General features: G+C 38.3%; 1 protein-coding gene across 1 annotated transcript in view; it reads right to left on the bottom strand.

Moving 5' to 3' along the window:
- The window catches only part of igsf9ba (immunoglobulin superfamily, member 9Ba), a 79144-nt gene that overhangs the window by 17000 nt on the left and 49498 nt on the right, over positions 1 to 12646 (bottom strand). Inside the window, exons 5-10 of the mRNA XM_060888758.1 lie at positions 12314 to 12431; positions 8110 to 8251; positions 5542 to 5687; positions 1674 to 1816; positions 1407 to 1547; positions 989 to 1108 (exon numbers count right to left, since the gene is read on the bottom strand). Of these exons, the coding sequence (XP_060744741.1) occupies positions 989 to 1108; positions 1407 to 1547; positions 1674 to 1816; positions 5542 to 5687; positions 8110 to 8251; positions 12314 to 12431 (810 nt within the window). The remainder of the gene's footprint in view (positions 1 to 988; positions 1109 to 1406; positions 1548 to 1673; positions 1817 to 5541; positions 5688 to 8109; positions 8252 to 12313; positions 12432 to 12646) is intronic.

Below are 12646 nucleotides of genomic sequence, written 5' to 3'. Positions count from 1 at the left end.
CGGAATGCCAGTGCACTTCTAAAAAGCTTTAAAGAATATATATTAATGCAAACCTGGCCTATTATGCTGTGGATGCACAGCAACTGATTTCACAAATCTTATGAATTCAAAGCTTGTGAATTATTGAAATTTTCCAACCATTTGTATTTCAGGAACAAACTGTTTGCCATATACATACATGCCATAATAGAGATCAGTCACAAGTCACAGAAATGCAGTAAGTTAATGAATATGCATAATCTAAAGCACTTTTTAATTACTTCCTGATTCCCCCATAACCTATAAATGTACATCCGTGTGTTTATCGCTCAAGCTGCAGTACGTCTCAAATTCAGAAACCGTTCTTAAGAGGGTGGAAGAGAGACTTTCGGGAGGTTGAGTGACAGATAGTTGGCTATTACAGTATGAAATAAAAAGAATATGAGAGAAGGCTCAAGAAACACAGTTTGAAATATTGTACTGTTTACTTCAAGGTTGATCCAACATTCACTAATTGGCCCTAAGCGTAAATCAGACTCAGGCATACACTCCCAAATGTGTTGGTTTTGACCCTTGATAAGGTAAAAGCAGAAACAGGCAGAAGGTTCAACTCCTCAACCTAAAACAAAAATGCTTCTACAACATTGGAGAGACCTTGCAAAAGAATTGGAGTGGAGCAAGAGGCAAACGCAAGAGCTATTTAGTGCAATGCATTGAAATAAACTACAGTAATCTGAGGAGTTTAGGTGATTTTTCATTCTCTAAACTCTAATAATGAGCTCATCCTGGCAGAGAGTGCTCAGAGCTTTCTGATGATATAGAGTATAATTCAGGAGTGTAGCTCAGCAGTAGTAGCTAATGCACTGCAGACTGATATGAAGGCTGCCTACAAGAAACCGAAGCAAGACAGAAACAGTTATAAACCAGTGGTTATGTCATATTACCTTTCGAAACATCACTACTAAGTAACAACTCTCAGTGGTCTGCTATGAGAGTAGAGTCACTGTACCTTTCTCCAGGTGATGGTTGGAATCTCAGGGTCTCCAGAAGCAGCACAAGGGATGACAAGCTCCCTGCCGGCCTCCTGACGGTATTCCCCGCCAGGCCTCACGTTAAAGTAAGGGGGGTCCTATATGGCAGTTGTGAAATCACCATAGCAACAAAGTTACGTGTGATATAACCAAAAAACTCATTTTCATTCCATTACCTGGATTTCTTACAAGGGTTGGTTATTTCCTAGTCATGTGTGCTTTATTTACTATGATATACACTATAATGAGGGGGAAAAAAATGTAGATACACAACATTTCACAAATAATAGCAGTTAACGGTACGGTAGTGCTTGTCGTAGCATTGCGTGTCATATATACAGTACAAACCGTCACTATAAGACATGTTAGACATCAATCTATAAAAAAGGGACCAACCTTTAGCACCAGAGTGGCCGGAGGGGATTGTCCCATGGTACCTAGAGCATTGTAAGGCACACAGGTGTAGGTGCCAAGGGAGTCTTCAGTCACCTCTGCTACCCGAATGCTTCCATCTGGCATTTGGCTCCAGCCAGGGTACTGTGAGAAATAAGCCACAACGGAACAAGCGGTGTTCCCTATAATTTTGCACAGCATAAACAATCACCCTGCATAAACTCACAGAGGTCACAGAGGTCAGCACAAAGGGCATCATAACCTCCTAACCTTTTCAACTCTTAAGGGATATCCATCTTTTTCCCATCTCACAGACAATACAGGTGGGTTGGCGTCGACTGGGCAGCGTATGATTCCTGGCAACTTTCTTGGGACATAGATGACCGGTGGCATGTTGAGAACACGGGCAGGGTCTATAGAAAGCAATGAAACAAAAAAATATCAATAGTGCACCTTTCAAAAACATTTACGGTATTTAGCAGACACCTTTATCCAGGGTGACGTACAATTTCTTTTGATTTATACAACTGAGGGTTAAGGGCCTTGCTCAGGGGCCCAGAAGTGGTAGTTTGAATTTGAACTCATGACCTTCCAATCAGTAGTCCAACACCTTAACCACTAGGCTACCAAGTCCCCACTTATGCTATACTGGAGTAATGGAGTAATGGAGTAAATCTCCATTAATGAATATAAAATGAAGTCCCAAAAAACATCAAACAAATCCATGATCACAGAAACCAAGATGTTCAGATGAACTTGTGAGTAGTCCAGAGAGTAGAACCTATATAATTTTCGAAAGAACATAAGCAAAACTATAGCTAATGTTTAACAATGTAACTTTAAGGCAGAGTTGATTAAACTATAGCCTGCCAGCATTTGTGAAACAGCATATGAGTTATTTTTACTTTTGGGCGGCTATTGAGAAGAAAGCTAGACTGTAGAAGGATATTAAAAACTGCTTACACCTACATCCTCCTCTTTCTCCATTCAATTTAAGGCTTTAACCGTTAACAAGATTTTCCAGATGATACTATTAAATAAACAAAGAAACAAGAGTACAAGGCAAAGACACACTGGGAGAATAAATACCATGTCATTCGCATTACAATATAGACCATTCAGAGAATCATATCTATCTTTCACATGAATGCAAAAGAAATGTTGCTGTGGGTAATTTGAAGGACTTTTTAATTAATTCCTCTTGTCCATCTATGTATTTATTTATAAAGCTGCAGTACCAAATTCAGGGGGAAAAAAACTTGTGAGCCTTGTTTTCAGGTTGGGAAAGAAACTTATAAAATAAAATATTGTACTGCATACATTATATTCCTTATTTAGGTCATAAGATTGATCCAAAACATTCACCAGTTTATAGAGTAAATCAGACTCAAACACAAACTTCTTCATGTTTAGGTCCAGCCCCTTGGTAAGCCATTTTTGGGACAAGTTTGACTGTGTATTGAAATGTACTACTGTCCAGGATCCATGTTTTTTTTTTTATTTATTATTTTGGGAATGACTGAAGAGGATAAGTGGATTATCACTTCTCCAGGTCAATCTGACAAGCAAATTATTACTTTTAGCTCGTAAATATTTAATGTTTGGGTTAAAGAATAAGCTCCAACAGTGGATTGGTGCAATGAGATTTGTAAAAGTCTTCCATTTGAACGTCTTAGGGCTAATATCAAAGGGAATTTGAGAGCTTTGCTTTTTAACCTTATCTGGAATGTATTACAGGTTCTGGAACAAGGTCTGGTACATTTGAACCAGGACACATTAATGTAATTTCATAAGCTGCTGTATGGTACTGTCAGGATCCAGCCCGGACTTTGGGCATTTGCTTTTGTTTATATTCTGTGTCACATACATCTTAGCTCCAATGAAGAGAAATCTTACATTCTAGACCAGGGCTCGGCAACCTTAAACACTCAAAGAGCCATTTGGACCCGTTTCCCACAGGAAAAAAAAAAAAAGCGAGCCACAAAACCCATTTGACATCTAAAATGAAGATAACACTGCATATATTGTTTTTACCTTTATGGAAAGTATAGAAAAAACTGTAGTGTGTTGCATTTATGAAATGAATGAACTGCTACCGAGTAAACAAAATTTTATTTCTGCAAGCAAACAAAAATATTTTGAACAGTTTGAACTAATCTTAACAAAAAAGATGCTGGGTTGAAGGTTACTTTCACATAAAATGTACAATGTCTAATTGAGTCCTCTTCGTATTCATGATATCAAAATTTTAACTTGCCGGCTGCAGCCAAGCAAAAATGTGTGTGCTCCTGTGTGTCGGATTTCGCAAGTCGGCAGTTATGGCGCATATTTTGAGCGACAAAAAAATTAAACACGGTTTATTTATTTTAAATTATTTTTTTTTTATTTAAAAAGATAAAAAAAATTATTTTAGAAAAATTAAAGCTGCAGTGTGCTCCTGGGTGATGCAACAGAAAAACATTCACCCTATCATCTGGAGGAGCTTCTTCCTGCAGGCCATTCAGGCTCTCAACCAAGGCAACATCTAGAACTATCTTGGACTTTTCTGGACTTGTTTCACAATACCTGTGTCACAACCGGGAGGAGGAAGATAGACCCAGATACAGGATAGCTTCAAATGAATAGGGTTTAATAAATAATAATAAACATAGAACAGGAACACAGACGAAAACGATTATTGCCGATGGCAGCACAGCACGGTTAAATAGAAAAGACAATGAACACATAGGGAACAGCTGTGCAGAGACGGGGAGGAGTAAACAAAGGCAGGGCAGACATGTGACATAAACAGACGCACATTGGCCAAAAGTCCTGGCTGAGTCCTGACAACCTGTTACCTCACCTGGACTTATTTATTTCTCTTTGTTCTGTAGAGTTAATTCCATATTTAATTTCTTTTATTATATTTTAAACTGCTTTTATTATTATTATTATTGTTATTATTTTTTTTAAGTGTGTGTGTTTTTTTGGTGGTTTTACTATTCTATTTTACTCCATTTGATTTTTGACTTTTTTTATTTTTAATGCCATTTATGTTGACTCCAGCACAAACAATTGTAAATAGCATTTCACTCCATGTTCATTTCATACTGAGTATGATGACTAGAAAATTTGAGTATGAAATTGTAAGTTTGAATAACAAAACAAAATGGCACGACATCCATGACCAGGGGTCCAAGAGAGCAAAACTTGCCCATGCTCACAGATAGTGAGGGCAGCAATCTGTCCCTTGTCTCCTCCAACAATCACAGTAACACTAGCTTATCATGTCGTGTCTGTGAGCTCATGCGACTCTCTATATTCAGTGAGGAGAAATTCCACAAAGACTAAAAATCAGCTACAATGAATAATTATTGGGGGGCACGGTGGCTTAGTGGTTAGCACGTTTGCCTCACACCTCCAGGGTTGGGGGCTCGATTCCCGCCTCCGCCTTGTGTGTGTGGAGTTTGCATGTTCTCCCCGTGCCTCGGGGGTTTCCTCCGTGTACTCAGGTTTCCTCCCCCGGTCCAAAGACATGCATGGTAGGTTGATTGGCATCTCTGGAAAATTGTCCAAAAAAAAGGTGTGTGATTGCGTGAGTGAATGAGAGTGTGTGTGTGCCCTGCGATGGGTTGGCACTCCGTCCAGGGTGTATCCTGCCTTGATGCCCGATGACGCCTGAGATCGGCACAGGCTCCCCGTGACCCGAGGTTGTTCGGATAAGCGGGAGAAAATGAGTGAGAGTGAGTGAGTGAATAATTATTGCCTTTTTAGCATGACAGAGGGAAAAATCGTAAAGGCTATTGTACAAGCATGCCGTATTTGTTTATACTCTGATTAGATTGTTGTGTTATTGAATGTTATGATACTATACTTGGAATCGTACAGCTGAGATAAACACAGCTCAGATTTCTCCAGCTTATATAGCCACATACAGCATCAATACAGACAGAAACAAGTGCTTGTGTACTCCACAGAGAGCCTAAAACTAGGACAGATCACAAGACAGGATCAGCATCACACCAAACCGCCACAGTGCATGTACATAACATACACCAATTACCCACTCTGACCATGAGCACAAAACACAAAGGACATAAAACATGCAAAGGAGGTGAAGTGCTCTGAGGTTGTTAAAATGAAGGAAAGGGACACTCACACTGCACTGTCAGATAGGCTGAGGCAGAGGGTGAGATGCCCAGGCTGTTACTGGGGCTACAGGTGTATTTCCCAGCATCCTCTGGCTTCACGCGGTAGATGATGAGGGTGCCGTCGATCAGGATGCGTACTCTAAGCTTCAGATCACTGAAATAATAGCACAAAGAGCATGTTAGATGAGTGTAAGAGTTTAGGAGTGTGTGCTAAAACTAGAAGGTACAGTGCTGGGGAAGAGATCCTAAATACATTTTACTTTAATTCATATTACATAACATTTGGCTGATACCTTTATTCAGAGCAACGTACATTCATCTCATTTACACAAATGAGCAATTGAGGGTTAAGGGTTTTGCTCAGTGGACCTGGGATTCAAACTCACAACCTTCAAGTCAGTAGCCCAACACCTTAAAAAGATGTTCCTTTGGGGTTCCTCAAAGAACCCTAAGGTTCTCTACTTGTAAAAGAATATCTTTTACACTATGTGAACACCTGAACATCACACCCATATGTGCTTACTAAACATCCCATTCTAGAATTAGTTCCTGTTATAATAAGCTCCTCTATTTAAGGAAGGCTTTCCACTATATTTTAGGGAAATTGTGCTCATTCATTTACAAGAGCACCAGTGAGACCAGTTACTGATCTTGGACAAGGAGATCTAGGGTGCAGTCGGTATTCCAGTTCATCCCAAAGGTGTTGAGTGGGGTTGAGGTCCACACCAAACTTCAAAAGCAATTCTAAATTGTAATTCTACAGCATACAAAGCCATTCTTTGGGGATGTAGTAGCCTAGTGGTTAAAGTGTTGGACTAACAATTGGAAGGTTGTGAGATTTAATCCCAACTCCACCAAGCTGTCACTGCTGGGCCTCTGAAAAAGGCACTTAACCCTTAAGTGCTCAGTTGTATCTGAGCGTAAATGAATAAGAGCGTCGGCCAAATGCTATAAATATTGTACAACTTTGTGGCAAAAGGCTGAGGAAGAACCAATTTTGAGTGTGATGGTCAAACGTCCACAAACATTCATCTAGCATATTTAAAACGAGTACCTAGATTAACAGGAGACTATTACACAGTTTTGTTTTGTTTTTTTAAAGTTTTTCTCTCTAGCAATCCGTGAACAAAACGCAGTGAAAATCAGTGCGTACTGTATATACTCGAGTACAATTAAAATATAATCACCATTACAATTTATTACAATCATTCTTTTAAAGCTACTGCTGCTGCACGTTTGACCCAAAATGTGGGACTGAGATGAATCTGCGAAAATACGTTCTTCTATTTTAGTCTAATCTCTATATATTTTTGGTTGGGTGTGTTTTTGTTCTATGCTTAAATTTTAGTGTAGTGATATCACATGGATATGTGTGAATGAGCTCATGTATGTGTATACACACACACACACACACACGCGCGTACACACACAAAAGGCACACAATGACATCTTAGCAAGTTGATACATCTAAAATCTATTCAGAATCATCTTCTGTTTCTTATGCATATGCATATTTTAATATATGCATATTTTTATATGCATATGATATAGTACTCTATGCATATTTTACTATTTTTAGCTGTAAATGTTCTCGCTCTGGTGGCTCTTGATTTCTAGTCAAATACAAAATTATCCTCCAAAAGAATAAGAACATTTAAAGCTTAAAAAAGTAAAATATGCCTAGAAGTAATCTTCTAATTGGTTTATTGTAATCTCAATCAAGAAATGATTCAATCAATACAAAAATGACTAGATTCAAGATAAATATAAAGAGATAAATATAAGTTATAAGATTTTGATAATTTTATCAAATTCAATCGTTATTTTAAATGTTTGTATTTCTGTAAAGCTGATTCGAGACAATGTCCATCGTTAAAAGTGCCACACAATTAAAACTGGATGAATTGCGTTATTTGCGTAAATATTCTCACTCGCTAAGATTCCATTTTTTTGCAGCGCACACACACACACACACACACACACACACACACACACACACACACACATACACTTAGGGCAAGAAAAACCTCGCTAAGGGACAGCAGGATGCCAGGGTTAATCCAGGAAACACACTGGGAAATGAGTTACAGTTATAATCCTGGGATATGCCTGTGGTGACCAATTTTTTTTGGTCTACAGAGACACCAAAAATAGCATTACACTAATTCAGTGTACAGTTCTGTGCAGAAAAAAAAACGTAGGCACATCTAAGGAAAGGTCTTGCGTAGCAAAATTGTGGATTAAATGTAAACTCAGGCAAGTTATTTTAAGCGTTCGCGTTTCAGAAGTGCCTTATCTCTGTTTAGAAGGGGTGAAAAAAACCTCACACGGAATATCAGCATGTGTCATTTAGTCATGTGATGACACAAGCAGGCTGTCCTGGGAAAACCTGCCGTGTCAGCTTTTACGTGCCAAAGCAACACAGCTGCAGATATTCAGCCTGAGATTCAGAATGGTATACTGTACGTCTATAATTATATGCAAATCCCAAACTAAACATGCTCCAATACACACACACATATATACACACAGTCTCACATGACATGGTACAATAGTGCACTGGATGGTAACTGTACTTCTTGAAGTAGACATTGTCTTCCTCCCAAAACCAGGTATAGGTCAGGTTGCCAGGATACGCCTCAGCTTGGCATGTGAAGAGCGCATTCTGAGAAATGTTTACGGTGATGTTTTCAGGAGGTGCCACTATATATGGTGGACCTAGAAAAAGCAAAACACACTGAATTAAGCGACAACATCTTTGAAAACTATGATATCTGTTTATTTTAATCTAATCTAGTTCTCATCGGTTTAACCCGTAAACTACGTTCGAGTCTATGAAGCCGTCGGGTGGTTTTAATACTGGTTGCTATAGTAACAAGGTTTATCACCCTCATATGGGTGTGATTGTCAGATATCTCTACAGTCACAACAATCTAGAATCTTCATTTCATACGCAACAGGCCTCATCAACAACATCCAAGATCCACAATGGTTTCTTTCTTTATATTTATGCCTCTTTGCTTCATTATTACTGTGCACAAGTAACCAGTATAAAGGTGGATATTGAAAAGAACACCCACCCACCCCCAACATAATCGCATTTTAAGCCTGAAATGAAGAAGAACACAATTTTTGATTTACCCAACTTTATTTACTTGGATCTTAACATCCAAATGAAAAATAGAACAGCAACAGGTCATAAAACTATAGTAGTAGTATTTTGTAGTAATAGCAGTATTTTGTTGAACCACCTTTTGCTTTAATTACAGCCTTTAATGTGTTGGGATAAGTCTTTACCAACTTTGCACATCTATACTTTGCGATATTTGTCCACTTTTCTCTGCCGAAGTGCTAAAATTCAGTTAAATTTGATGGTGACTGTTGATGACTGCAGTCTTCAGGTCATTCCATAGATTTTCAATAGGGTTTAAGTCTGGACACTGACTAAGCCATGCAAGCACATACACCTTTTTCCGCTTCATCCACAGTGTGGTCAATTTTGCTCTGTGCTTTAAGGTCATTGTCATGTTGGAAGATACAGTAATCCTTCACACAATTGACAACTTTCTGGCTGAAGAATCTTGCCAAGTACTCCAGTCCCTGCTACACTGAAAAACCAGCTTTCCGCCACCACTTTCGGCCAGACATACCGTTTAGTGTTAAGGCCAAATAGTTTTAGTCTCATCTCACCATAACTCCCTTTTTCACTGAGTTATGAGTAAAGCTGCGTTATGACTGCTTGTGGCCTTTATTGAGGAGTGGCTTTTTTTTTGCGGCCCTGCCATACGAGCCGCATTTGTGGAGAATTTGTGATATTGCACACAATGATGTGTCATAAACTTCTGCAGCTGCTTCAAAGTCGCTGTAGGCCGCTTGATAGCTTCTCTGACCGGTTTCCTCCTCACACTCCCATCTAGTTTGCTGCGCCGTCCTGATCCATGGAGGGTCTCAGTGGTACCAAACACCTTCCAGACTTCACTGTGCCTCTAGGGATGGCTCTAATGGCTTGGTGTGCCATTCAGACGATGACTTTCACTTAGATATATATGTTATTATAAGTTGCACTGAGTAAAGACAGCTGGATGAAACTTTGCATTTGCATTTATGTCCTTCATTTCAGGGTGCAAAGCAACAAAATGATTATGATAATTATAATTATTATTATAATGATTATTTTGTATATTTAATAGATCAATATTTCTTTGTAAATTACAAAGCTCATTTTTGTAACACAAAATCATGTATACTATAAATATAATAATTCGATTAAAGTGTCTCTGGGAGTTTTTCCTTGCCACCATCACCTCTGGCTTACAAGAGATAAGTCAAAATCTATATCTATTAATTTTATGGAATTTTATGGAATTAATGGTATAAAATCAATCCTGACAACAAAAATAAATAAATAAATAAAAAATTCAAGTATCTTTATATGTTAAAATTTTACAAATAGATTTTTTATTTTTCAGCTGAGATCTTTGTTGTACAAACTGATCTTGTATATTTTCTCCGATATCTGATCCAATAATAATAATAATAATAATAATAATAATATTAATAATAATAATAATAATAATAAGTTCAGGACAGGTTCATGTGGTGTTATCAAAGAAGAAATTTCTGTGTCGTGTTTCCCCAGAGGACTGAAGCGAATATTACTTTTTTGTATAAATAATATCACCAGTTTGAGAAAAAAACAGGCCCTGGGCCAGAAATATTGACTTGGCAGAACTCAGGCCAGATTTCTCATTGACTGGAATGAAAGGTAGCATTTCACCTCCGCAGCAACACCTCTGCTGCTGTAGGACACGTTATATTATAGTAAAGCATGTGAGACTTCACATGTAGTGAGTTTGTTTGTGTTGAACACACAGTTGTGTGTGATGCCTGTGTCTGGGCAACCATAAATCTGACTGCAGTCAAAGGCATGAAAGCAGTGACATGCAGACTGATGGTGTTTTCTGTCATTGCGTACACAGAGCAGGGCTAATAAATGCAGCTACTTCATCATTCGCCCTTGTACTCTAGAGTCATAGAGGCTCTAGATCAACACACACACACACACACACACACACATATACACACACACCATACTCCATGTCTCTCGTGAGCTGCCCTGCTCATAACACTGTCGCTTTTCATTTCAGTTCGCTCTTCAAAATAATAAGACTTTTATTTATTACCATTTTATTAATACTTTATTTGACAGCATACGTTTCCTGAGGTTAAAAACTCCTTGAAACTCAACAGGTAGAGTCATCTATGTATTGTATGTGCTGTTGTGCAGCTTGTCTTGAGGTCATAAATCGGGAATTATATTTGTAATTTATATCACAGTAATGATACGGGATCATTGTACTGGCCATCTCAAATCTAAAAAGATGCCAAAGGTATGTAGACACATTATAGATGTATGAGATGATATAACAACCTACACTCTTCTGTGAAATCTTTCCGTGAGATGTTGGAGTGTGACTGGAGATTTGTGTTCATTCAGCTACAAGAGCATTAATGAGATCAGACACTGATGTCAGGTCAGGAAGTCTAAGGTACAATTCATGCCATATTTGTTTTCCGGGGTTGAGTTTAAGGCTCTGTCTAGGACACTCGTGAACTTTGCAAACAGGTTTGTTCCTGTAATGCTACAAGTCAAGTCAAGTCAAGAAGTTGTTATTGTCATTTCAACCATATATAGCTGACGCAGCGCATAGTGAAAGCATACATAGGCGTCCTGTACAACTGTGTGCTTCCCAATTATGAGTCCAAATATAAGTGTGATGAAAAGAAATTCACAAACATTTGGTCATATGGAATACTTGGCATATTTCCATGTAACCTAAACATTCACAAGTCTATTATGCAAATAGACATGAACAAATTTAGTAGCCCTGGCACCTAGAACAAGCAAATATTGCGTTTTTATTTTGAGTATTCATTTGTAATTGCCTGTCAGAAAATATGAAGTAAGGGTTCTGTTGTGACAGAAACTGGACTGTTGTGTTGTAACGTGCCTTCTGTATACCTGAATCTACTGGGCAAATCAACTAGTGGGCATGTATGCCAAATGCCTTTTTGTGTGTTAAGATAAGATAAGATGAGATAAGATAAGATAAAATAAGATGTTTGAAGACTCAACACTGCAAATCCTTCAGTTCAAATTATTGAGAGAAAATAAACATGCCAACCAGTCCAGAATAATATCTTTACTTGTGATACGACTCTAAAACACCTCATGATGATAGGTGTGTTTTTTTTATGTCAAGGGCACAAACTTATATGTGACATCAAAAAGTTTATCAGTAGAGGATAGGAACTGTGGCGATGTAGTCGTTCCCTCGCCATAAGTTCAATTGTGTCCCTTGGTCTATGTTAATGCACTTGATTAGCTCACCATTTATTACATGACAATAACAACTTCCTTTAAGGCTGCTAATTCAAATGCAGGCAACCAACATATGGAAATAGACTGGATACTGGGGCTTTAGCTTGCATAGCAATTTATCAATTGTCCAGCCTGACATTTGTCAAATATAAAATGTATGTATTTCACAGCATAGCTGTTCATTAATCTATCTACTGATGGTAGTTTAAGTAAAACTACAAACTTATGAGAAACCTAAAATAAATTGCATGTATTCTTGCACGTTCTGGAACATTCTGATGTTCTCACAAGCTTATTTAGCTGAACAGGTGGACAGTGACATCCTTGTTTGCAAAAGATATCATGATACAATGTGAAAGATCATTCAGGATATTGTGGATATTTGAAACCTAACTCACCTTGCACGAGCAGGCGTGTGGTGTGAAGTGCTTCTCCCTGGTCGCTGTGAGCACGGCAGCTGTATGCTCCTCTGTCCTCCCGTGTGATGGCCTGCACTGTCAAACTTCCATCACTCACCTACACAGTCATGAAATAAACATGAATTAAACCCAGTATCAATCTGGGTGTCTAATAAACACTATATGAACCAGAATTGCCTATAATCAATAATCCAATTAAGTGGAACGCTACAAACCAGAAAACTCCAAAACATAGTAATGATCATGTATGTTAGTGTGTAAATGTGTGTGTGGTGCCCTTTAATATACTGGTGTCTTATCCAGGCTGTGTTC

The sequence above is a fragment of the Tachysurus vachellii genome, chromosome 15 (assembly GCF_030014155.1).
Source record: "Tachysurus vachellii isolate PV-2020 chromosome 15, HZAU_Pvac_v1, whole genome shotgun sequence".
NCBI classification, from domain to species: Eukaryota; Metazoa; Chordata; class Actinopteri; order Siluriformes; family Bagridae; genus Tachysurus; species Tachysurus vachellii.
The sequence above is the reverse complement of the archived record's forward strand: the minus strand, read 5'-3'. Positions and strand labels throughout refer to the sequence as shown.